Source organism: Chiloscyllium plagiosum, chromosome 15 (genome assembly GCF_004010195.1).
Source record: "Chiloscyllium plagiosum isolate BGI_BamShark_2017 chromosome 15, ASM401019v2, whole genome shotgun sequence".
Taxonomy (NCBI): domain Eukaryota; kingdom Metazoa; phylum Chordata; class Chondrichthyes; order Orectolobiformes; family Hemiscylliidae; genus Chiloscyllium; species Chiloscyllium plagiosum.
This window is the reverse complement of record NC_057724.1, coordinates 28,222,404-28,250,020: the sequence shown is the minus strand read 5'-3', so window position 1 is coordinate 28,250,020 and position 27,617 is coordinate 28,222,404. Positions and strand designations below refer to the sequence as shown.

General features: G+C 42.3%; 2 protein-coding genes across 2 annotated transcripts in view; both read left to right on the top strand.

Moving 5' to 3' along the window:
• The window catches only part of cited1 (Cbp/p300-interacting transactivator, with Glu/Asp-rich carboxy-terminal domain, 1), a 14,245-nt gene extending 13,282 nt beyond the window's left edge, over positions 1 to 963 (top strand). Inside the window, exon 2 of the transcript XR_006313762.1 lies at positions 839 to 963. The gene's annotated coding sequence lies outside the window, so the exon portion shown is untranslated. The remainder of the gene's footprint in view (positions 1 to 838) is intronic.
• Positions 964 to 5,445: 4,482 nt separating this feature from the next.
• rps4x (ribosomal protein S4 X-linked) lies at positions 5,446 to 13,764 on the top strand. Its single transcript, XM_043704537.1, has 7 exons — positions 5,446 to 5,513; positions 6,110 to 6,187; positions 7,086 to 7,266; positions 7,958 to 8,055; positions 9,310 to 9,481; positions 12,088 to 12,245; positions 13,595 to 13,764. The coding sequence occupies exons 1-7, from the start codon at positions 5,511 to 5,513 to the stop codon at positions 13,694 to 13,696; spliced, it is 792 nt and encodes a 263-aa protein (XP_043560472.1). The 5' UTR covers positions 5,446 to 5,510; the 3' UTR covers positions 13,697 to 13,764.
• Positions 13,765 to 27,617: the final 13,853 nt, after the last annotated feature.

Here is a 27,617-nt window from a genome sequence, read left to right as displayed (position 1 = left end):
GCCTTTCTCCAATTTAGAACTTCAACTTTTAGATCTGGTCTATCCTTTTCCATAATTATTTTAAATCTAATAGAATTTTGGTTGCTGGCCCCAAAGTGCTCCCCCACTGACACCTCAGTCACCTGCCCTGCCTTATTTCCCAAGAGTAGGTCAAGTTTTGCACCTTCTCTAGTAGGTACATCCACATACTGAATCAGAAAATTGTCTTGTACACACTTCACAAACTCCTCTCCAACTAAACCCTTAACACTATGGCAGTCCCAGTCTATGTTTGGAAAGTTAAAATCCCTACCATAACATCCCTATCATTCTTACAGATAGCTGAGATCTCCTTACAAGTTGGGGGCGGAGGAGGGGGGTGGTATGCTTTCCTCAGCCTGTGCAGAAAGTAGAGATGCTGCTGGGCTTTCTTGGCCATGGAGCTGGTTTTGAGAGTCCAGGTGAGATTCTCTGCCAGGTGTATGCCAAGAAATTTAGTGCTGTTCACAATTTCCACGGGGGAGCTGTCAATGCCCAGCGGAGAGCGGTTGCTCCCATGAGATAGAGACTACTGGTGCTATCTTAACCTGAGGGTCACTAATCAAAAGTGTTACTGGGATTTTGTGTAATTACATTCAGGCCTTGAAATGACACAGTAAGATTCTTAAATACAAATGCTTTATGCATTCACCAAAATTCCACATATGTTCTAGTTTAAGGAAATTTTCTATATTTCAGTCAATGTTTTATCCACACCTAAGGTTTATGCTAAAATGTAAATGACAGTAAATTACAAGTTAAAGTCATGTTTGGACTGGGCAGTGGTCTGATCAAAGTATATCTTGATTGTTGTATCCAGATCTAGTTATCAGGGCACAATGGTGACATTCAAACTGTGGAGGTGCTGCTGTGAATAGCCACAAGACTGATCACCAACACTAGAAAAGGTATGTGATAAAAGCATGATGAAAATGGGGCTTTTTGGCCTTGAAAGGAGGCCGTATAGTAATCTTGCAAAGAAATAGAAGAAAATAATTTTAATGTATAACTTCAAATCAAATCATAGAAATTGCATGTATAAGTTGCACCAAAGGCTTGTTCAACCTGTCATCAGCGTCGAAAAATGTGGCACTGGAAAAGCACAGCAGGTCAGGCGGTATCCGAGGAGCAGGAGAGTTGACAATTCGGGCATAAGCCCTTCATCAGGAATGTGGGTGGGGGAAAGCAGGCTGAGAGATAAATAGGAGGGCGGGGTGGGGATTGTGGGAATGTAGCTGGGAAGGCGCTAGGTAGATGCAGGTGGAGGATGCTGATGATAGGTCAGAGGGGAGGGTGGAGCAAATAGGTGGGAAGGAAGATGGACATGTAGGACAGTTCAAGAGGGCAGTGCCGAGTTGGAGGCTAGGATCTGGGATGAGGTGGGGGAGGGGAGATTAGGAAACCGGTGAAGTTGACATTAATGCTGTATGATTGAAGGGTCCCAAGGCGGAAGATGAGGCGTTCTTCCTCCTGTTGTCAGGTGGCTTGGATTTAGCAGTGGAGGAGGCCCAGGATTTGCACGTGTTTGGTAGAGTGGAAGGGGGAGTTGAAGTGGTTGGCCACAGGGTGGTGTGGTTGTTTGGTGCATGTGTCCCAGAGATGTTCCCTGAAACATTCGCGAGTTGGCCCCCTGTCTCCCCAATGCAAAGGAGACCACATTGTGTCAAAGAGATGTACAGCACAGCCAAGAGCAATGGATATAGTAGATGAGGTGTTTGGATGTGCAGGAAAATCTTGCCTGGATGTAAAAAGATCCTCTGGGGCCTTGGATGGAGGTGAGGTGGGGGGAGGGAAATAGATCTCTGGTGGTGGGATCTGATTGTAGGTGGCAGAAATGATGAAAGATAATGCGCTGCATCTGGAGATCAGTGGGGTGGAAGGTGATAACCGGGGGGGCTCTATCTTTGTTGCGTTTGGAGGGGTGGGGCTCAAGGGCAGAGGTGCAGGAAGTGGAGGAGATGTGCTGGAGGACATATTGATCACATGGGAGGGGAAATTGCAGTTCTTGAACTCGGAGGCCATCCAGGAAGTCGTGGAGTGGAATTGCTCCTCCTGGGCGACGATATGGTGGAGGCGGAAAAATTGGGAGTGAGGGATCGTGTCTTTACAGGACAGGGGTTGCGTGTAATCTAGATAGCTGTGTGAGTCGGTGGGTTTGAAATAGATGTCCGGAGATGGAGACGGAGAGATCTGTGAAGGGAAGGGAGGTGTGTGAAATGGTCCAGATGATCATAAGGTCAGGATGGTGTTGGTGAAGTTGATGAACTGTCCAAATTCCTAGTGGGAGCACGAGGTGATGCCGATATAGTCATCGATGTAGCGGAGGATGATGCCAGTGTAACTGCTGAAGATGGACTGTCCCACTTATCCGACAAAAAGACAGGCATAGCTGGGGCCCATGGGGGTGTCCATAGCTACCCCTTTGGTCTGAAGGAAGTGGGATTATTTGAAGGAGAAGTTGTTGAGGGTGAGGACCCGTTCCACCAATCGAATGAGGATGTCGGTGGAAGGGTACTGGTTGGGTTGGCAGGAGAGGAAGAAACTGAGGCCTTGGAGACCTTTGCCATGGCGGATGGACATATACAGGAACTGGATATCCATGGTGAAGATGAGGCTTTGTAGGCCAGGGTGACAAAAATCATAGAGGAGGTGGATGGCGTCTCAAATGCATCAGCCACCACAATTATTAATCACGATAACTCTTGTGATTGAATTGGAAGAAATACTTGTTATAAAGAAAAAAAAGGCAGCCAATATCATGAAGATTTGTTGGAATATTCTTCCTGACTCTTCAAGATAATCAAGCAAGCTCGAGAAGACGGCTGTTACTCATGATTCAGCATTCAGTGTTCTCCTGAGGGCCAAAAATATATCCATCACTCTCTCAAAAATTATAAGACTGAACTGATCAACTATCTTCTTTGATAGGCTATTCCAAATACCCTGTCCCATGTTTGGAGAAATTATATTTTAAAATGTGTTTGGATATTCTTAAGAGAATGTTGTATCAAGAGGACTTAACAGACATCATTTATTTGGATTTTTGAAATGTTTTTAATAAAATACAACATGAGGAATCGCACAGAACAACAAAATCTCTTCATGTGGGGAGGCAATGGAAGAATGCATTAACTAAGATATTTAGTAGAAGGTAGTTTAATATGGAATATGTTCCTAAAGGTCACCAGTCCTGTGTGGGGTTCCTCAAGTATCGCTGATTGTTTCCTTTTGTTAAACACATTCATTCATGATCTGGAGGGTGACATAGATAACTCTAATTTTCTTTGTGGATAAATCCCGATTAGTATTGCGGTTATATGCTAAATGTTCTATAATCATGCCAATAAAATGAAGGATGGTTTAGAAGAACTAGATGGTCCAATGTTCACTTCTCCAAATCAATTACTATGGGCTGAATTTTAACTGCCAAAAATGTGTTGGGGCCAAGAGAAATGTTAGAATTTAAAAAACCAAACCCCAATCCACCCATTTCTGATCTTGATGGAGGTGAGGCAAGGGGCAAGCAACCAACATGGTCCCACTAGGCAGGCTGGCACTTAATTTGCTGTAATGTGGTTGGCAGCCTTGGATTTAATCTAATTTGCACTTTGTAACTGGGTTTCCCAGGCCTTGAATATCCCAGCAGCTGAACAGAGACAAGAGCAGTTTTAGGGAAAGGTGTCTTAACAGAAAAGCTTGTGAACCAGGAGTGCTTCATCTTCTAAATACCAAGATCCCCGCATACAAAAACACTGCGATTGAGAATCAGATTTGTCAATGACAAAAGGTACAAGCTGTAGAATTACAATGCAAGTTCAAAATTGGAAAAGACAAAGTTAATTTCAGGAACAATGATCAGTAGATCAGATTCTCTATCAACTAGCATCACCTGTTCTCGAGTCATACAGAAGAGACAAAGGCCTTTTGGACTGACTCATCCATACCGACCAGGTTTCCCAAACTAAACTAGTCTTATTTGCCTGTGTTTGGTTCAAATCCCTGTAAATCTTTCCTATTCATGTACCTGTCCAAATGTATTTTAAATACTAAAACTGTACCTGCATCCATCCCTTCCTCTAGCAGTTTGTTCTACATACAAACTGTCTTCTGAGAGAAACAGTTACCACTCGGTTCATTTTCAAATCTTTCACCTGAAAATTATGCCCTCCAGTTTTGAAATCTCCTACCCTAGGGTGAAAAAAAGCCTTTGCTATTCATCTTATCTATTTCCCTCATGATTTTATAAACCTCTATAGGATCACCCCTCAACCTCCTACACTCCAGTGTAAAATGTCCCAGTCCATCCAGTCTCTCATAACTCAAATCCTTCAGGCCCAGTAACATCCTTGTTAATTTTTTCTGCACCCTTTCCAATTTAATATCCTTCCTGTACCAGGACGACTGTACACAGCACTCCAAAAGTAGCCTCACTCACATCCTGTACAACCATTACACGATGCCTTGACTTGCTTTATTCCTGATGAAGGGCTTTTGCCTGAAACGTCGATTTCGCTGCTCCTTGGATGCTGCCTGAAACTGCTGTGCTCTTCCAGCACCACTGGGCAGCACGGTGGTTAGCACTGTTGCCTCACAGCGCCAGAGACCTGGGTTCAATTCCCGCCTCAGGCAACTGACTGTGTGGAGTTTGCACATTCTCCCCGTGTCTGTGTGGGTTTCCTCCGGGTGCTCGGGTTTCCTCCCACAGTCCAAAAATGTGCAGGTCAGGTGAATTGGCCATGCTAAATTGCCTGTAGTGTTAGGTAAGGGGTAAATGTAGGGGAATGGGTCTGGGTGGGTTGCGCTTCGGCGGGTCAGTGTGGACTTGTTGGGCCGAAGGGCCTGTTTCCACACTGTAAGTAATCTAATCTAATCCAGAATCCTATACTCAATGGTCTGGGCAATGAAGGCAAACGTACCAAACACCATCTTTACCACCCTGTCTACTTGTGATGCCACCTTCAAGGAACTATATACGTGGGTCTAAGTTTCTCTGTTTGACAACACTGCCCAAAGCCCTTCCATTAACTACATATATCCTGCCCTTGTTCATCTTACCAGTTCTGTAGGACCTACTCGTGGAAATTTCAACATGCAATACACTCCCTTTCCCATATTTTTGTAACCAGCAAACACTTTCAGCCCTTATAAATGTTCTCCCTAGTTGTTCATGGTGGTGTCCTGGAAAATAATCTTAAATTCCCGGAGGGCTGACGACTTTGACACAGGACAGTGTGTAAAATACAAACCTCTGAAGTACTGGAAAGAAACCACTTGCTGTTAAGTTACGAGGACACCAAAAAAAGTCAGAAATAGCTGGAAAAAAACCAGCAAGTCTGGCAGCATCCGAGGAAAGAGGGAGAAACAACAGTCCTGCTTGGACGATCCTTCTCCACAAGAACATAGAGCGCAGGCGCGCCGCCGCCTGACCTCTGACCCGCAGCCTCGTTGCGCGCTGCATTGTGGGCAGTGGTCCTTTTCCTGCAGCTCCAGCAATGGTGAGAATCAGCGGCTGGGGGAGCGCAGGGTGAATCTGACAACATCCACCGCGTAAAATGGAGAAACATAATCGATCCTGTCGCAATCCGTGTATACACGGACGGGGCATCGGGTCGCGGGATCATTTGTGCGAAGGGCGCGGAAAGTGTTTGGGTATTTTAGCAACAAGTGAGCGAGTGTCGGGACTAGTGGCAGCCATTAGAGTGGAGGCTGGAAAGCGGTTTACTGCCCGAGGCCCCGGCCCCCTTTAGCCTCGCCCCTCCTTTTCTTTTCCTGTCGTCGGAGGCAGCGGGCTCGGGTTGATTCTTGAGTAAAAGTTGCTGGAACTTGCCCCCGGTCTCATTTTGTGTCGGCGATGGAGGGCCAGGCCTCTATCCGCGCCGTCAACGGGCTGGAGTTCCAGCTTCACCCCGACCCGCGGGGTCGGCCTTCGGGTGTCGTTTTTCAAATCTCCTCCTCCTGAGTTAGCCAGGCGAGTCGGTTTCGTCGCAGGGAAGGGAACCTCGGGAATCTCGGCTCAGATATCCGGAGACCGGAGGGTTGAGAGTTTCGGTTACAGCCACAGAAACTAAACGATTGTTTCCCATTGTTACAGGCCCGGGGTCCAAAAAAGCACCTGAAGCGCCTGGCGGCCCCCCGGCATTGGATGCTGGATAAACTGACTGGAGTATTCGTAAGTATTTCGCGGGCATTAAGTGAAATATTAATATTTGGACGTCTCGAGTGATGTGGATGAGTTCAGATGCAGTGAGATTTCTGTAGCCCCTAACTCACTCATTTTAATGCAGTTAGGACCATTGGGATTGCAGAAACTTTATTTTACTGAATGGCCAGTGTGCATTCGAGTTTTCCATACACGGTTATGCATATATAGCTGAGTAGATACTTGCAGCTTGTTATTGGTGTCTTAGTGTTTGCTGATTAAAGAACAGTTCAGTAGGTAGGATTAATGTATTTCAACTTTTTATTCCAGTTTGAAATGACAACAGTCATTTAGTTTACTTAGTTTACCGAGTTTCCAAGTGTCTGTCAAACTTATCTGAAATTTGATTCTTTGTGGTTGAATGTTTCTGGTGTATCAAGGTTAGTGAGGGTCAGGTAATTACTTAAATACTGTTGAGGCTAAGGCAGACAAATTTTTGGTCTCAATTAATTGAGGGATATGAGGAACAGACAGGAAAGTGGAGTTGAAACCTAAGACCATGTTGAATGGTGGAGCAGAATGGAGAAGTCATACTCTTGTTTGCATTTTTTTGTTCTACTGTTTTCACCTGATTACGTTTTATGGTTTTTACTGCCCAATTTTCCCAGAATGAAGATCTAAGTAGGCCTTTTCCATTTTGATGTAGTTTGACAACTGAACGTTGGCAAGCATAGTAAATGAGTTTGTGGATCTATTTCACTATCCTATACAAGTCTATGATGCATATTGCTGGTAAAAGGGCTCCTGTGAATATTCTGGTTATTTTAAAAAAAACTTCCAAGTAAGTGAATGTACTGTTCATATGCATGTTTGCTAACCATGTTGATGAATTGTGTGCTGAGTGTGTAAACTGTATTTGCTTTGCTAGGCTCCCCGTCCATCTACAGGTCCCCACAAGCTCCGGGAGTGTCTCCCCCTCATCATTTTCCTCAGAAATCGTCTGAAGTACGCTTTGACTGGTGATGAGGTGAAGAAAATCTGTATGCAGAGATTCATCAAAATTGATGGCAAAGTCCGTACTGATGTGACTTACCCAACTGGATTCATGGGTCAGTGTGGAGACTTTCATTAATTGTAGTTCTGTAATGCTTGTTAAAGCTCAGTATCTATTGTGTGCCTTGTCTAAATTCGATATTACTCTCAGCGGTTTTCAGTTTTTTCAAGTAGAATACAAGGGAAGCATTGCTGTGTATTTTTCCTGGGAAATTATACACTTCATGATGTAAAATTGGGTATGTTTAGCAAGTTTATCTCCAAACCGCATATCGTCCCTCATCTGGAATTATACCACTGATCATTCAAAGCAGAAATGTGGAACTCTGTCCCTAACAGTACTGTGGATATACCTGCATCAGATGAACTATTCCACAGCTTTTAATAGGCAATTACTGGTCGGAAACGGCTGATCTTGTCAGCAACACTTTCCTATGAAAGAATGAAAAAGAGATTTTGTTGAGACTTCAAGTTGAAATCAAGACAGGTAGAGTCGTGATCATAACCACCTAATGTATTTGGAATATGTGCTCATAAGTGCCAGTGAAGTGAAAATTGAGGTTCTGCTTATAAGCTTGCCCAGTTAACTAAATTCAATGATTCTGCTGCTTCCTAATTTCAGTAAGTGACTAGATGTTTTAGCTACTGCATTTCCACAACAAATTGCCTCTCAATTGATTCGGATGTTAGTGTTGTAACTACATGCTGTGTATCGTTGCTTGCCTTATGAGTTTGTTTTATTTATAGATGTGATCAGCATTGATAAAACAAGTGAACATTTCCGTCTGATCTATGACACCAAGGGTCGCTTTGCAGTGCACCGAATTACAGCTGAGGAGGCAAAGGTATTTGATCTGTCATATTCTCCTATACCTATTATTTAAATGGCACTTGTTTCTGCATCAGTTGACCTCTAATGTGCTCAAGAACAGCATGTATTTTTGTTTCTGCTGTCTTTTAATGAACTTGCTTTCTGTGCCTCCATATTCATATATTTGGTTGTGGCTGGCACAATGGTCATAATTCTGACCTATGCAGTTGAAGAGAGATTGCTTATTAACAGCACTTTGCATTAGGTTTGCTTATTGAGGCCCAGAATTTTAACTCATTGTTTATGGATGTTCGTCATGCACTTAGTGTCGTGTAGAGAAGTGAGGCCAATATCTGCAAGAACAGTGGACTGCTGTCCTCGCTGTCTCTTGCGTAGTTGAAAACTTGTATAGTTAGTATTTTTCTTAACGGCAATGAGATTAGCACCACGGGTGCAGACTTGGCAGTATTTGGAATAATGTCTTCGGAAGCTCTTTAAACATTAACCATACTACTAAAAAAAAATCTTTGTTTTGAGTCTGATTGTACTTTTCAGAACCTTGCTGCACTGACTGGTTAGAAGTAGGTAGTAACTATTTTATTTCATTTTTTTTTGTATTGGCTCACCAAGTGTGTTCTGCACATAGATATGATTAACTCATGGTAGTTGTGCCATGTAATTATTCTTACATTTTTGCATGTTTCTGGAGAGGACATAGCTTTTAGGTTTCTGTCATTGTGGATGTACTTCAGCATTGTCCAGGCTCATGCTCAAACCCTCATGACTGTCAGGTTTAAGGAACTTGGCTTCTGTTTGCGTTGACCATGTAGAGTAAAGAAGATAGCCATTTACTATGGAATGTCGCAGATGCAGACTTGTGCCTTGCCACCTAACAACGTATGCTATTGAACACTGCAACATGTTGTTCCATTGTTTAACTACGCAGTTGGTTGGTGCTTAAATGTAGTGTGATAGGAGTGAATCGGGTTCAACAAACTAAGGTGTGTTGCTCTTTGTTCCCCTTCCCACCTTTCTGGTATCTGCTACAATAAAATACTACTTTTGAGGTTGTGTGAGGTAAGATAACCTACATGAGGTTTCAGTAGCTGAAAGATGCTTAACTATGATTATATTCCTAGTAAGAAACGTCAACCTTTTTGAGCTGGATTTACACACAACAGCTGGTTAGATACTAAAGTGTAGACTGTTTTAAATGATAGAATTTAGTATCTTTAAAAACAACCTTAAAACTATCGAAGAGTTACAAACAGTTTAATTTGGTTTCCAGTATAAGCTGTGCAAAGTAAGAAAGATTCGAGTAGGCACCAAGGGAATTCCTCACCTGGTCACACATGATGCACGAACCATTCGCTATCCGGATCCTCTGATTAAGGTTAATGACACTGTGCAGATTGATCTGGATACTGGCAAAATCACAGACTTCATCAAGTTTGATACAGGTATGGGGATTATGATGGCAGTAAATTGAATGGTGTTCTTGTTCAATTAAGGTGTATATATTGTCAGATTATTTTCTGTCATAGAGGTCTGCTGCGCAAAAAAAGTCCTTCAGCCCGTGAAGTTAGCTTCAGTCTAAAACAAGCACATCGGCCAGTCGGTGCTTTCCAGCACTTGGCCAATACCCTTGTGTGCATTGACATTGGAAGTCCACAACTAACTACTTCTCGTATGAGGGTTTCTGCATGTACCACCCTTTCAGGCAGTGAGTCTTCAGATTTACACCAACCTTTCAGTGAAAGCATTTTTCCTCCCATTTCCTCTAAATCTCTTGACCTTATATTTATGCCCCCAGGTCATTGATCAAGAGGAAATGTTCCTTCCTGTCTACCGTATTTATACTTCCATAATGTACATGTCAACTGTGTTCCCACCCCTGTCTCCTGTCCAAGGAAACAGCCTTAGTCTGTCCAATCCTTCATAACTAAAACTCTGCAGTATATCTGGTAAATCTCTACATCCTTCCCACTGTAGTCACATTCGTCTTGTAATGTGGATTCCAGAGCCATGCACAGTACTCAAGCTTTGGGATAATGAATGTTTTATATAGTACTAGCATAACCTCTCTCCTCTTAAACACTCTACTTCAGCTAATAAAGGCAAGAATCCCAAATGCCTTCTTAACCACTTTACCTGTCCTGCTACCTTGAGGGGCCAGAAAACATGAACACAAAATCCCTCTGATCCTTGATGCTCCTCAAGGTCCTACCAGTTGTTCTGTATTCCCTTGCATTGTTAGTCTCACTCAAGTGCTTCACCTCACATTTATCCAGGTTGAATTCTAAATTCCACTGATAAGCTCATCAGATCAACCCTTCTAAACTCACCCACAACTAAGGCTAGCCTCCTCGTTATTTACCATTCCCCCAATTTTTGTATCTTTTGCAAACTTACTGGCCAACTCTCCTCCATTCATGTCTAAATCATTTATATATACCACAAACCGCAAGCACCCCAACATGGATTCTATCAGGACCCCACATTACACAGACTCCAATCTGTCGCCCTCAACCATGAAGCTTTGCTTCTTGCCACTTTGCCAATTTTGGATCCAATTTGACAGCTTCCCTTGGACCTCATGGGGTTTAACCTTCACTGCCAAGCTGTCATTTCATGCCTTATCAAAGTCTTGCTGAAGTCCAAGTAGACTATGTCAAATGTGTACACAACTGGTCATCTCTTCAAAAATTCAGTCAGTTTGGTCAGACATGACCCCCTCAACAAAACCACGCTGACTATTATTAATTAATCCCTGCCACTCTGAGTGCCGATCAATTCAATCTCTTAGAATTGCTTCCAATAGTTATACTGACTGGCCTGTAGTTCCCTTCCTGTCTTCTGGATAATAGCAACAAGTCCTGTACATCTGCTTTTTGGGGGAAACAATCAAGACTGAAATTGGTTTCAAATGGGCACATAGACATACATAATAGACATGACTATGCCAAAGGATTAAATATTGGCAGAGTTTTAAAAGTAAGTCTCCAAAACTTTCTGATAAGTCACATCTATTTAACTTGGTTGAGTTGCAGCTGGGTACAATTCTACGCTACAGGTAATTTTTTTTCAAATATCTGAACTTGTAAGGGCAAAGTTAGAAAATGCAGAGTAAAACTAATGTTCAGTGACTTTGAAATTTTGGGTTAAATTAAAAATTTATATTCCGAGGGCTGCTCAGTTATAAACATCTAGACAAATTTTTTGACCTTTAAGAAATTAATAATCAATATTGAAATTTCAAGATGTTATTTGTTACATGGCTGCGCTTCACTGCAGGGCTATCTTTTTCTAACTTCTTGGTTTTTGAACTGGTCAGCAGTGTGCAGGCAGGCACATATGACCCCATGGTTAGAAACTGCAGAATATAAAGGGAAGACAAGGAATCCTGTCCCTCAGAGACTTTACCTTAGCCATGACTCTTGATCAATTTTCAACTAGTGTAAGCACAGGATCACTCATTAAACTGTTTCCTTCTATATAAAGTGGTCAAATTATATGTAGGGGACTGTGATTTGCTTACTTTTGTGTGTCTGTCAACCAGGCTTCAATATTTCCTGAAAAATACAGCCCATCTTCCACCTGTTAAGTGAATGCCTTCTTTTCACCATCTTGACTTTTGTGATATATTGGAAGAGGAAAAGAAGTTACAGTTGAATGTAATCCTTTCTGCCCCTGAAGTTTCCACACACAGACTAATCTACCAGGAGTGCTAAACAAAATCAACAACATGCTCTTGAGATGGTTTCCTCTTCCTGTTTAATTCCTAAGCATATGCATCTCCTGTTATTTTGAATTACAAATTAACAGATTACCTGCTTATGTTGTAATGGAGCCATGATAGTCTAGGAACTTTTTCAGGGCACAGGTATATGGGCACTGTAATTTTCAAAGACTGTTGATACTATGACTTAAATTATTTGTGTGTAAGATACATGGATTGCTTTTTTAAAAAAAATACCCTGCGTGAGTAATTTCTTGTGCCAAATGCTCTTGTGTTCTTTCTAAATTCCCATAGCCCTTTGATCTGTTACCATTTTTGCCTTTGCAGGTAACTTATGCATGGTGATAGGAGGTGCTAACTTGGGTCGTATTGGAGTAATCACTAATCGTGAGAGGCACCCTGGCTCTTTTGATGTTGTTCATGTAAAGGATGCTAACAGTAATAGCTTTGCTACCAGGCTTTCCAACATTTTTGTTATTGGAAAGGTGAGTATGAATCCTAGATCCATTTGGAATACATGTTTTTTTTAAAATTGTTTTAGCAGTTGGCAGATGTAACTTGAGTTAATCAGAATCAAAGTGATAGCTCTTGTAGAGAGTGATAATTTGCAATGAATTGCAACATTGTTATAAGCCTGTTATACATTCTTAATACAATATTAGAATTTGTTTATGTTCCTTGTTGAGTTTCGCTTCAGGGTTTCAATATCAAAATTCAAGGTTGACAGTCCAGTGCAGTGGTTAAACTCATCCAACTAAAGGACCTAGCTGGCTGCTAGGGTGCATGTAAGATTGCGTGGCAGAATTTGGAAGATTATCGAGCAAGTTCTTTAGTATCCTTGTTTAAATTATACCGTAATCAACACGACAGAAACATTGGCTGATGGTTATCATGTTTCTGTTTGTAGAAATTTGCTGAGTGTGTATTGGCTGCAGTTCCCTATATTATAGAATATTAAGTGTATATACGTCTTTCTCTGGATTTTGAGTGATTTGAGACATTCCATGGTTGTAAATTACTTACTTAAACGTATGTTATTTTTGCTTGGGTTCTGAGTTTCGGTTGTGTTTTAGCCTTTGGTTCCAAGTCAGTTGCAGATATTTTAGTGTTGATGTTAAACTAATATCATGTTTGCATCCTGTGAGTGAACAAAAAGATTCCTTGAATCTGTTCAAAGAGGAATTCCTGGTGTCCTGATCAACACTTGTGCTTTATTAACAGTAGAAAAGGGGCATGAAGTTTCTGCATGATAGTAGTGATTATGTTTCAGAAGTATTTCAATGGTAGTAAAGGACTTTGAGACATTCTGTGGTTGTTAGGACACGATAAGAAAATTTAAATTCTTCTGTTTGAAAGTTAATTGATATGCTGCTTAAATTCAAGCAGCTCTGTTCTAGTTGTTTACTGCATTCTGGCTCATTTCATTTTGACGAATACCATTTATATCATTTGAACAAGTTAGTGACTTGTGAAATAAAAGCAGCTTTCCTGGAGAAGATTGAATCTGTTCCCGATATAGAATTTGTTGTGAAAGTGGTTTAAGTTGATGATTTTGTGCAGTTAATTAAAACCTCCAAAACCAGTTTTCAGTTGATGCAAACCAAAAATAAAGAAATATGTACTTATGAAATGTGCTCATAGCAGTTTCCATGGTTAATCTTATTTTCCAAACCAGGGAAGGAGAGGAGATGGTGAAAATTTTCGAAGGTGCTTGCAAACAAGTTATCATTGAGATGATATTAATAATAGAGCCAAAGGCTGCAGGAGAAAAGAAGGTCATCTGTTTACTATTAAATTTTCCTTCGCTACATTAATCAATTTTTTTTGTTGCCAGGGTAATAAGCCATGGGTTTCTCTGCCTCGTGGAAAGGGTATCCGCCTCACCATTGCTGAAGAGAGAGACAAAAGACTGGCTGCAAAGCAGAGTAGCAACTAAATGTTTGAGAACTGATCAGTAGTTGTACCATCCCTTGGCAACATTTAAAAAAAAGTTTTCTTTATAAACTATTGTGTCGGCATTTTTTTTCATTTTGTTTTGCTTCACTGCCCTCATTCAAACAACGCTCTCAGTAACGTATGCCTAAGGCATAGGTTTTGACTTTTCAGAATAGGGATTGTACTGCCGATAGAGGATTTACTTTAATAAAAGTGACAAACTAACTGAAAAATATTGCTGCGGATGCTGAGAACTGCAATTCTGTAGCACAGATTGCAGTAGATTTACAGTGAGAGGTAGTTAAAATTTTGCTTTCCCTTGTTTCAGTTAATCATAAACTGAGTGAGATTGAGCTTGATGGGGGAGGGAGGGCACAATAGCTCAGAGTTAGCACTGCTCTGTCACAGCACCAGCGACCTGGGTTTGATTCTAGCCTTGGGTGACTGTGTGGCATTTGCATGTTCTTCCCATGTTTGCATAGATTTCTGCCATGTGCAGTGGTTACCTGCCAAAATCAAAAGATGTGTAGATGAGGTGGATTGGCCATGGTAAATGTGGGATTATGCAGATCGGGTCAGTGGCTGGGTCTGGCTCAAATGCTCTTTGGAGGGTCAGTTAAAACTTTATTTTCAGTGAGGGGAGAAGTCACTGGTTGGAACCTAGCCAATGCAAAGAGCCATTACATTCCTGGCACTTTGGGAATTGGTATGGCTATTTGGATTCTCCTGAGCACCTGGAAGGGTGCATCTTGAAATGGATGCAGAATTCTCAGAAATCAGGCTGTTAATGAACAGCAGCCTACCTAGGAGGACAGAGTGGTGAGTGTCCAGAAGCCAAAGAGGGACACATTGGGAGATATCAGCCTGAGCACAAGAATCTACAGGCAAAGGTGAAGTTATCTGTAGATAATAGAGTCAGTACCAAAAGTGATGGCAACCCTTAAGTGGATAGTGACAGATAATGTCCATTTGTGGATCTGAGGCATCTGTCCTCAAATACATCACACTGAAAACAGGTGCCCTGTTTATAACAATGGCTCATATTACACGTGATGGGGCTTAGAGTGTTAGTGATTTCGCTTTTTCCTGTACAATTTTTCCTATATAGTTCTGAATTGTTGTGATATGCTTCTTTCACTATAAAATGGCCCCACAGAGAAATGCGGAATAGGTGGAAAGGCAAGTGATAATGAGTGTAGAGGGCTGTGAACAGATTGTGAGTGCAAAACGGGATCCAAGATGGCAGCGATCTAAGAAGATTGCACTGCAGAGCTCTGCACTGCAGCACAAGTGGGACAAACCGTCAACCTGCCCAAGCCAGATCATCATGATATCTTGGGACTCCAGAAAGATCAGGGAGTCCTAAGAAACTTCTAAAAGTTAACTTACCTGGGGTTCCTGCCATCCAGAAATGACAAAAAAGGGAGGAGCATCTGAGGCCAGGTCTGTAGCTCAGTCTGCAGGATCCTTGGAGTTGATTACTTTCCAGTCCCTGGTGAATGAGCTCGTGAGATGCTGGGGAAACAGATTGAGAAGCTAGCTCCAATCTCTCTTGTGCTGCAGAAGCATAAGCAGCAGCTGGAGAAGAGGACAGGTGAGGTGGAGCACAGGGTCACAGTGGTGGAAACTGATGCGATATAAGTCCAGGAGACGCAGGTCCATAATTTGCGCGACCAAGTCGATCTTGACAACAGGGCAGGGAAAAAAAAACATTTGGATCATCGGTCTGCCTAAGGGTAAGGAAGGTGAGTGGCCTGTGGAATTTGTTGAGGACTGGCTGCCAAAATGCCTTGACATGGAGGCTGGCATGAGAGGATTGAAGATAAGAGGGCTCACCGGGTTGCAGCGTGGAGATTGGTTTTGAGTAAATGTTCTTGTCCTTTCCTGGTTCGGTTCCATCGTTACCAGGATAAGGAGAGAATAATGGAAGCTTCTAGAGTCAAGGAGAAAGATTCAAAGGCTCTAATTTACGAGGGCTCTAAGATCATATTCTTTCAGGACTTCTCTGCGGTGGTGATGCAGAAATGAAAATCTTTAGGATGGTGTCAGAGAAGACAGAGCCCAGAATTCGGTACTCCCTGAGGTATCTGGCGTTGCTTCAGATTACCTTACATTGATCCATATGTCTCTTTGACACATCGGAGAAGGCAAGAGACTTTGTGGACAAATTAACCTAATTTGAACAATTTTTGTATGTATAAATAGTGTTGTTTGGGTATGTCTTTATCGTTTTGTAAAATAAACTGAGGTAGTTCGGTTGGATCTTTATTTTTTTTTCTATTGATAATTGGTTTAAACTATGTTTGGTGGCGGTTGAGATGTACATTTTCAATTTCTAAGTTAGGAAGTACCAAAGGATGGGTGGGGTATTTTTTTAAAATTTCTTTTTCATATTGGTATTCAATGCTGTGTTTACTCTTTTCTGCTTGTGTTTGTGGTGTGGCTCTAGCTGGGAGAAGTGAAGGTGGCTGGGATGGTTAGATGCCTACTTATGTGCAGATAGGTAGTTGCCCCCCCCCCCCCCCGGGCAGGGCGTGAATTCCCCTACTCTGTGCTGTTGGCGTTTATTATGTTAGTTTGTTTATTAGTTTTTGTTTTTAATTTTTAATAGTTTTGTGGGTTTGTTAAATGTGGTTTTAATTTGTTTTTAATATTTGGTGGATCATGTGCCACTAAGGCTCAGGGATTTGTGGTTCAGGTTCCTCCTCTCTGGAATTTGAATGTTATTGCAGAAGGTTATGGCTAATGACTTGATTAAATGGTGTACCTGGAATATCAAGGGAAGTCACTCACCAATTAAGAGCAAGAAGGTACTCTTGAGTCTTAGAAAGGTGGATATTGTTTTGTTACAGGAGACACATTGGATGACAAGGAGCACTGGAAATTACATCAGAATGGCTTTGACCGAGTTTATTTTTCATCATTTAATACCAGAGGTAGGGGAGTGCTATAGTGGTTAGGAAGAATCTCCCATTTAAATTGTTAGAATGTGTTTAAAGATGCACAGGAGGTTTGTCATTCCTAAAGCCTTGATAAATGGGGAAGAAAATGGTGTTTTAAATGTTTATTGCCCTCCCTTTAAATTTTTGGTAGATGCTTTTTCTAAACTGATAAGTCTTGAGTGCCAGCACATCATCACAGGGGGAGATTTTAACTGTCTCATGGATCCCACAGGAGACAGGTTGCCCAAAGGTCCCTGGATACCCTCTGTAACAAATTAAACAGTTAGTGGATCTGTGTGGGGACGCTTGGAGGTGTCTCCATCCTATAGGCTGGGATTTTATATTTTTCTCCAATCTGCAGAGATGTCACACTAAGATTGATTTTTTTTTTTCTGACCCCTGTGGTAACCCTGCATTTGGTGGCATCTTGTACGATTGGTAACATTATCATCTCTGATCATACTCCAGTGTACCTTATGGTTAAAATTAAGGATGTTACAGTGGGTTCAAGGCACTGGCAAAGGATAATATGTTTGTGGAGTGTTTCTCTAGGGAATTTCGGGCATTCCTAAGCATCAACATAGACTAGGTTGGTAGTTCATCTGTCCTCTGGGAAACAGAAATGCCTATGCCAGGTGATTAGTTATTTCCTATTCCGCCAGTAGGAAGCGATAGAAGGGTGAGCAGCAACTTCTCCTTGAAGCATGGTTGAAGGCAGCCAAGAAGGCTTTGACAGACCCTCATTAGTCAAGCTACAAGAGGATTACGGCACTGCGGTTCTGCATTAAATTCTGTGCTCATGCAGATGGCAAAGAAGGTATTGGCTTTTGCAAAGCAAGGGTTATATGAGCCTGGTGACAAGCCAGGCAAATACTTAGTATATCTCACCAGGAAAAGGCAGGTCCCTAAAGCCATTATGGCAATTACAGAAGGGTCTGGGATCCTAACGTGATTCTAAAAACATTAATGTGGCATTCCAGAGATTACTCTTAAATTATACCAATCTGAGGATTGAGGAGGAGCAGGCCAAAGTGGAATTTTTTTAGGAATCCGAAGCTACCAGGTGTGACTCCTGAATGCATTTCCTTTCTCAATGCCCCCTTATCGGAGCAAGAAGTGCAGGAAGCTGTGAGGCAGCTTCAGAGTGGAAAGGCACCCAATCCTGACAGACTTCCCAGTGAATTCTATAAGGTATTTATAACTATCAGGCCCGATGCTGAATATGTTTAATGATTCATACAGTCATGGTTATCTCCTACCATCTCTGAGAGAGGGCAATCTTTCACTCATCCTTAAAAAAGGGAAGGACCTGCAAGACTGTGCTTCCTACAGGCCCATTTCCCTCTTAAATGTGGACTTTAAAATTCTAAGACTCTTGCATTAAGCCTGGAGACGGTGTTACCTATTATTTTAATAAGAAAAAAAGTTTTTGGATTTTTATAAACCAAATTACAAAACTAATGCAAAATAGTGTAACCACGTTACAATATTTATATTGTTATTATAAAGAAAACAAACTTAATCTACTCTACAAACTACCAATACACTAGGTAAAGTATAAAAAAGAACTGTAATACAGAAAATAACTAACAAACAAAGATAATTAAACATTCAAAATAGAATTATGTCAAGTCCTAAGATAGCTTAATTTACATTTAATAAAGTTACAACACTCAATGCATTCTCATTGTAGCTCCTGATCGATGCGAGCAAAAATGAACAGATATGTATTTATATGGAATTCTTCCACTCGGGCCCTGAGCCAACAGACATTGTCCTCACGGCTAGACAAATTCCCTAGATAATATGGCTGATACATCTGCATCAATGTAGCTCAAAAAGGACCACCATGTTCTATTAAACAATTCCATTGTTTGCTGTACCATATTCGTAAGGACGTCCAGGGGAATGTGTTCCATAACTATCATATGCCAAATTGAGAGTCCGGGGGGATCTTTCCGCTACCCAGTTTACTAAGATGTTTTTCCTCGCACAAAAGGAGAGGATAGTAAACAGTTTCTTCCCATGTCCATCTAGAGAAGGAAAATTTGGGAAACCCAAAAGGAGAGACACCAGATCTAACCCAATCACCGTTCCTAAGATCTTTGCCAAGGTATTCACTGCGCTGTCCCAGTATCTGGGGATCTTATGGCATATCCACAACCAATGAGTGAGAGTACCAAGTTTTATTTTACATTTCAGGCACATTGGGGATGCTCCTATCTTAAACTTTGCAAGCTGCTCTGGTGCCATATGGGCCCTATGAAGTATCTTCAATTGAATAGCTCGAGTCCTATTAAAGATAGAGATCTTCCTGGCGTTTCCCCAGATGTCCTCCTCCACCTCTCAGATTTCCACGGCCAATTCTTGAGTCCAATTTATGTAGTAGTTTCATGTCCTTTGACACATTATTACCTAGTGAATGATAGAGAGTACTGACTGAGGGGACACACAGCCGAAGCACTCCCTTCTCCATATCCGATTTATAAGGATTGACCATCAATGTGGCATTTTTCTGTATGAAGTCTTGTACTTGAAAATATCGATAAAGGTCCTTGCTAGGTAACCCAAACTTTTGACGCAACTGTTCAAAGGACGTCATGACTTCCCCCATCGAACAGATCTCCCAAGCAGGAGATTCCTCTGGACTCCCAAAGTTTAAAGCCAGCATCTATCAAGCCTGGCTAAAATCCCAACATTCCCACTATAGGATTGAAGGGGGAGGTTTTTTTTGTAACTTACCCTCACCCTGTTGAATAATCCAAGCTTTGATTGTGTTTAGAACAATTGGGCTTTAATTTTTTTAATGCTGTGTGATCAAACAGTGAAGGGGAGGGCAGGGATTAAATCAACATTGAATTGGATAGGGAAATAATACACTCCACTCCCTGGGGCATCCACCTCTCCCTAAACAGCTCAAGGGTGTTGGTGGACACTGCGTGACAATTGGGCTTTTATTATTTTTTTCGAATCTTTATTTAATTTCCACCACCAGGAAGATAGGAAAACACCCGAGTGGCCAGTGACAAGCAGTGCCCTTCACATCAAAGGGCAGTGCTGTGTGATCAAAACAGTGAAGGGGAGGGTAGGGATTAAATCAAAATTGAATTGGATAGGGAAATAATACACTCCACTCCCTGCAGCACCCACCTCTCCCTAAACAGCTCAAGGGTGTTGGTGGACACCGCGTGACAATTGGGCTTTTACAATGATCCATGACAATTCTCATCTTATCCATAAACAATAGTTTGAAGTGGGGGCATTTTGCGTGGGAAGCCTTGATATCCAACCAAACTGATAGTGGATCACGAGAGGCCCAATCAGCCACGTGATAACAAGGAACTTAGTTGGTACTTCCTAAAATCCGAGAAATCTAAACTCTCCTTTCTTGTGGAAGCTGCAATTTATCTAGTTTGATTAGGGGCCTTCTATAACGCCAAGCAAAGGAACCGAACCAGCCATAAAGCCTACGCAGCGCTTGCCTAGGCAGTATCAAAGGAAGCATTCTCATAGGGTATAATAGGCGAGAGAGAACATTCATCTTGACCAGAGCTACTCTTCCCAGCCGGGATATCGGGAGATCTTCCCAGTGCCGAAGATCCTGCCTTATTTTCTCTAACAGATGCACTTGGTTATCTTTATATAACTGATCAAATGCCTGGGTAATAAAATGCCTAAGTAGAAAAAACCTCCCTGTGACCACCGAAAGGGAAAGCGATTTCCATCCGTGAAGTTTGGTATATTGGTAAGACCTCCCACCGGCATGGCTTCTGATTTCATAAAATTAATTTTGTACCCTGAAAACGTATTGAATAAATTAACCACTTGTATAAAGCAGGGCATGGATATCAATGGATCAGTTAAGAAAAGAAGGACAACATCAGCATAAAGAGTAAAGTCATGCTAGCCTGATCCTACCTCCGGGGCCATTATACTGGGGTCCATCCGGATAGCTTTCGCCAGCGGTTCAATCACTAGCGTAAATAATAGTGACAACCTCTGGCAATACTAAAACTATCTGATCTTATGCGATCAGTAAGCACTGCTGCTTTCGGGTCACTATATAGCACTGCGACCCATTTGGTTAAAAACCTCTCCTAGGCCAAACCGCTCCATGATATAAAAAAGGTACAGCCATTCCACCCGATTGAATGCCTTCTCTGCACCTAGGGAGACGACCAAGCCCGGTATCGCTCTTTGCTGGCAGACTTGTACCATATTTAGCACTCTTCAAATATTATTAGTAGATCTGTAACCCTTAATAAAGCCCGTCTGATCCTCTTTTATGATTAGATTAGATTAGATTACTTACAGTGTGGAAACAGGCCCTTCGGCCCAACAAGTCCACACTCCCCGCCGAAGCGCAACCCACCCATACCCCTACATTTACCCCTTACCTAACATTACGGGCAATTTAGCATGGTCAATTCACCTAACCTGCACATCTTTGGACTGTGGGAGGAAACCGGAGCACCCGGAGGAAACCCACGCAGAGGCGGGAATTGAACCCGGGTCTCTGGCGCTGTGAGGCAGCAGTGCTAACCACTGTGCCACCGTGCCGCCCACAATGGCAATACCCTCTCCAGTCTTGGTGCCAGCATTTTTGACAGGATTTTAAAGTCCACATTTAGTAAGGCATTTGCCCGAAACGTCGATTTTCCTGTTCCTTGGATGCTGCCTGACCTGCTGTGCTTTTCCAGCACCATTCTGATCTAAACTCTGGTTTCCAGCATCTGTAATCCTCACTTTTGCCTGTACGAAGTACAGTCATCTGGGACTTTCCCTTTCTTGAGGAGGAGGAAGATATTTGCTTCTCTCAAGGAGGGTGGGAGACAACCCTGACTAAATGAATAGTTTATACATGTCTACCAGTGGTTCGGCCAGTTCCTCTATAAAGTCTTTATAGAACTCAGTCTGAAATCCATCTGGCCTGGGCGTTTTGCTGCTCTGGAGCTGCCTCACCGCCTCCTACACTTCCTGAGTTGTCAGGGGGGCATTCAGAAAAGACACCTGCTCCGAGATTACGCCCGACAGGTCCAGGTTATTAAAAAAGTACTACATCTTCCTCACTCTATCTTCACAGCTCAAAATAGAACTTTCTAAATACTGCATTGATCTTTTTAGGATCACAAGTAAAAGTACCAGCACTCTATCTAGTAGATGTAATAGATTGGGGCGCCTTCTTCTTTCTGGCAAGGTATGCTAGATACCTGCCTGGCTTGTCACCGTGCTCAAATAGTCTCTGCTTCGCAAAACCTATCTCCTTCTTTGCTGTTTGACTGAGTGTAGCATTCAAAGTAGCCCTGAGGGCTGTAATCTGCTGTAATTTAGTTATGGACGGCCTATCAACATACGCTGATACAGCTGCCTTCAGGTGAGCCTCGAGCAAGCATTGGTGTTTTCCCCTCTGTCGTTTCCGGGTCACAGAATATGAGATAATCAAGCCCCACATATAGGCCTTGGCAGTCTCCCACATCGATGAGTTTTTGCTGGCCGTACCTAAGTTGATATCCTAGAAAGTTTTAAATTCCTGCAAAAAGTATTCTATAAACTTACTATCTTTCAGTAGGAAAGGGTCCATATGCCAATGCCGGGAGTCAATCTCATCACCACCAGCCTTGACCTCCATATACCGATGCGTGGTTGGAAACAGCTATATTCCCTATTTTGCAGGACAGTATTGAATTCAAAAAGGTTGAAGGGATAAAAAACATATCAATTCTGGTATGGCACTTACGTGGGTTAGAATAAAAAGTAAAATCTCTACCCTCGGGGCGAAGACATCTGCATACATCTACCAGTTCTAACTCCTTAATCAAATCCACCAACTGCCTAGACTGCAGAGATATACCCACAGAACTCCTAGGTATCCTGTCCACCTCGGGGACAATGATACGGTTGAAATCTCCCCCTATAATCGTGTGACGTGCCCCAAAGGTCATCAATCTGGAAACCACATCTGTTATGAATTTAAAAGGATGTGCTGGGGGGCAATATACATTCAAAATCCTGTACTCCTCTCCATATATGAGAGCTTTGAGTATTATAAACCGCCCGGACTCATCCTTTATTTGGCTTAACATTTGAAATGGAAGATTCTTCCAGATAAGAATGGCCAACCCTCTACTTTTCGAATTGAAAGATGAGAAGAACACTTGACCAAATTCTCCCTGCTGCAGCTTCAAATGCTCCTTGTCAGTTAGGTGTGTCTCCTGTAAGAGGGCTACATCAACCTTCTCTTTTTTTAATCCTTGATAGAATCTTTTTCCTTTTAACTGGAGAGTGACTCCCTTTAACATTTAGGGTGTAGGTTTGCTCGCTGAGCTGTAGGTTTGATATCCAGACGTTTCGTTACCTGGCTAGGTAACATCATCAGTGGCGGCCTCCAAGTGAAGCGAAGCTGTTGTCTCCTGCTTTCTATTTATATCTTTCTCCTGGATGGGGTTCCCGGGGGTTGTGATGATGTCATTTCCTGTTCGCTTTCTGAGGGGATGATAGATGGCATCTAGATCTATGTGTTTGTTTATGGCGTTGTGGTTGGAGTGCTTTGCTTAGCCTGTCCCAGGATAGATGTGTTGTCCCAGTCGAAATGGTGGCTTTTTTCATTCGTATGTAGGGCTACAAGGGAGACAGGGTCGTGTCTTTTTATGGCTAGCTGGTGTTCGTGTATCCTGGTGGCTAACTTTCTGCCTGTTTGTCTTATGTAGTGTTTGTGGCAGTCCTTGCATGGAATTTTGTAGATGACGTTGGTTTTGTCCATGGGATGTACGGGGTCTTTTAAGTTTGTTAGTTTTTGATGGAGAGTGTTGGTGGGTTTGCGTGCTACTAGGATTCCGAGGGGTTTTAGTAGTCTGGCTGTCATTTCCCTTTAACATTCCAGGTGCACCATTCAAACGAATGACTCGCCATGATCGTTCAGGAAAATCCGAGACCCCCCAGGAGGAAGAACCCCACTCATTGAGTAGAGACTGTAAACAATTCACATAAATTTAAAAATACAACCTTTAACACTGCTAAATCAAAACTACTAGAAACTACTCCTAAAAAATAACAACATAAAGCATAACTAAAAGGAGATTTTCCCCCTTGTCCCCAGAGGGCACTCCTACCATCCAATAAGACTCCTTCTAGCTGAGGCCATGCCCTTGCCCCAGACATTGCAAAGTAAGATAAACAGATACCAATATCTTATAACAAGGAAATTAAAAGTGGGTATCCAACCCATCCCTGCCACACTATTATTCTAGGCATTCTTCGCAAAGCAGCAACATAAAATAAAATATATGCAATTATTATCCCAACATATATTAGTGGAAAAATCCAAATCACCCCCCCGACAACCAAGTAAACCAGGTAGATTATAAATAAAGATAAGAAAAAGGAGAAGGTGGAAAAAGAGGAGTAAAATTAAATAATTGTCCATGTAATTCAGGCCAATCAGCCTTTTTAAGAGCATCCAAAAAATCTTTCCCTTTTCTGATGATCCTAAGTTATACACAGACCCTCCATGACTGAGCACAATGTTGCCAGATGTCTCATAGAATACTGAATATTCAGATCCCTCAGGCACTTCTTTACCTCATCAAACGCCTTCCTCTTGCATATCATGACCAGAGAGAAGTTCTGAAAGAGCATTATTTTTGATCCCTTGTGCATCATAGCCTGGGCATCCTTCCCCAATGTTCTGAAGGCCTCCAGCAGCATTTGTTTGTCTCTGTAATGCTGGAGTCACACTAGGACTGGGCAGGGGCGCTGGTCAGATCCGGGCCTGCGCACAGTGACACCTATTATTAAAGAGGATCAGACGGGCTTCATTAAGGGTCACAGATCCTCCAATAATGTTAGGAGGCTGCTTGATGTAATTCAAGCATGTCAACAACAGTCAATACAGGGATTGGTGATTTCTCAAATGCAGAGAAGTCATTTGACTGAATTGAATGGCAGTTTCTTTTCTATACTCTGGAGCGGTTTGGTTTGGGCAGTCATCACCAACGGGTACGATCAAGCAGTTCTGGATTGGCTATTCAAAGCCAATTTTATCCAATTATTGATAAAATTAAACAAGACCTTCAAAGATGGGAGACACTTCCGGTCTCATGGTTGGGTCAGATAGCGCTTATTAAGATGAATATTCTCCCCGTTTGCTATACCCTATATGGATGCTCCCCCTGACTTTCATTAAGCAAACACTCAGGCGGCTGAACAGCTGGTTAGCTCCTTTATTTGGCATTGTAAGCGGCCCCTCATTAAATTAGCTAAACTTCAACTGCCTCACAGTCTGGGGGGAGTGGACCTTCCGGACATTAAAAATTACCAATTAAGCTCGCTTTTGTCCTATTTGATTGATTGGGCTTGTGGGGATCGTCTTTCAATATGGCTAGATATCAAAGTCTCTCAGGCAAGGTGCCCCCTTACCAGTTTGCTGATTTTGGACAAAATGAGGACAGTTAGGGAATATTGCCATAACCCAATAGTCATCAATACTATTAAAGCATGGAGGGCAATTCAGCAGAGGGAAGGCAATATTGGCAAAACATCTTCATTTACGCCTTTAGTGGGTATGTCGGGTTTTCAACTGGGTGTGGTAGATTCAGGATTTAAATGTTGGTCAGCTAGGGGTTTATCTTGCGTGGGCGATTTATTTGAGGGAGACGTAATGATACCCTTCAATCAGTTAGTACGGACGTATGAGTTATCTAATAGAGACCTATTTTATTTTTTTTCAAGTTAGGGATTTTATTCAAAAAAAGACCACACTTTTGACTGATCTCTACAAATCCAACATAGAGAGGGATGTGCTAAGGGCTAAGAGTACACTTTCTGTCAGTACTTTATATCATCAATTTGGGGGGTGCCACCTCAGATGAGTTTGATCGACTCTGCAGGGCGTGGAAGAGAGAAATAAGTGTTGAAGTTTCCTCAGAGGCATATTTGGGAGAATGCAAGCAAGATATCAATTTGCAATAGGACCCATGCTTTGCAGTTGAAGATTCTCCACGGGGTCCACTTAGCCCCGGACCAATGTCAAAATTTAAACCAGGGGTATCTTCAGCATGTCCCAAGTGCAAGGTCTGTACAGGCACTCTTACCCATTATCTTTGGTCTTGCGATAGGCTTCAAACGTATTGGAGTGCTGTTGGGGGTGCAATGGAGAGGATTTTGGGTGTAAGGGTGGAGAAGGACCCTATCTCTCTCCTTTTGGGCCTGCCCACTGTATTCCCTGTAGACACGCTATAGACACGTTCTGTGCAACAAAGAATATCTTGCTAAGTTGGATATCCAAAAACCCTCCTGAGCCTGTCGGGTTGATGGAAGGTTGTTATGGAGCATATTCCCCTGGATTTACTCACAAATATGGTACACCACAAAACTGAGAATTTTTATAAGACATGGCAGCCTGTTTTGGAATACCTGGACACAGATTTATCTGCCACACTAATAAGGGCTTTTATATAGCCATAACAATTGTGTTTTACTAGTCCAATATCTAGAAAGGAGGAACTGTGAGTGTATGAGTGTTTTGTTTGCCTGGGCTGAGTTATTACTATTTATTAGTTTGTTGTTGGTCATTATTTATTTAGTTAGTTAAATAGCCAGTTGGTTGGTTGGTTGGGTTTTTTTTTAACTTTTTCTTGTGTAGTTTTGAATTGCATTGTTTTGTACTTGTAATATTAAAAAATCTATTTTTCCAATAAATATATATTTTTAAAAAATGGGTGCAAAACAAAAAGCTTGGCAAGTGAAATACAACATGGAGATGAGGTTATGCACTTCATAGAACATAGAACATAGAACAATACAGCGCAGTACAGGCCCTTTGGCCCTCGATGTTGCGCCGATCCAAGCCCACCTAACCTATACTAACCCACTATCCTCCATATACCTATCCAATGCCCGCTTAAATGCCCATAAAGAGGGAGAGTCCACCACTGCTACTGGCAGGGCATTCCATGAACTTACGACTCGCTGAGTGAAGAACCTACCCCTAACTTCAGTCCTATATCTACCCCCCCTTAATTTAAAGCTATGCCCCCTTGTAATACCCGACTCCATACGCGGGAAAAGGTTCACACTGTCAACCCTATCTAACCCCCTAATCATCTTGTACACCTCAATCAAGTCACCCCTAAACCTTCTTTTCTCTAATGAAAACAGCCCCAAGTGTCTCAGTCTTTCCTCATACGATCTTCCTTCCATACCAGGCAACATCCTGGTAAACCTCCACTGCACCCGTTCCAGTGCCTCCACATCCTTCCTATAGTATGGCGACCAAAACTGCACACAATATTCCAGATGCGGCCGCACCAGAGTCTTATACAACTGCAACATGACCCCAGGACTCCGGAACTCAATTCCACTACCAATAAAAGCCAGTACGCCATATGCCTCCCTCACCGCACTATTTACCTGGGTGGCAACTTTCAGAGATCTGTGTACATGGACACCAAGATCCCTCTGCTCATCCACACTACCAAGTATCCGACCATTAGCCCAGTACCCCATCTTTTTGTTATTCTTCCCAAAGTGAATCACATCACACTTAGCTACATTGAATTCCATTTGCCACCTTTCTACCCAGCTCTGCAGCTTCTCTATATCCTGCTGTAACCTGCCACATCCTTCCTCACTGTCAACAACTCCTCCGACTTTCGTATCATCCGCAAACTTGCTCACCCAACCTTCTAACCCCTCTTCCAGGTCATTTATAAAAATGACAAACAGCAATGGTCCCAAAACAGATCCTTGCGGAACACCGCTAGTGACAGCACTCCAAGATGAACCTTTGCCATCAACTACTACCCTCTGTCTTCTTCCATCCAGCCAATTCCTAATCCAAACCTCCAACCCACCCTCAATGCCATATCTCCGTATTTTCTGCAATAGCCTACCATGGGGAACCTTATCAAACGCCTTACTAAAATCCATATATACCACATCTACCGCTTTCCCCTCATCAACCCCCTTCGTCACCTTTTCAAA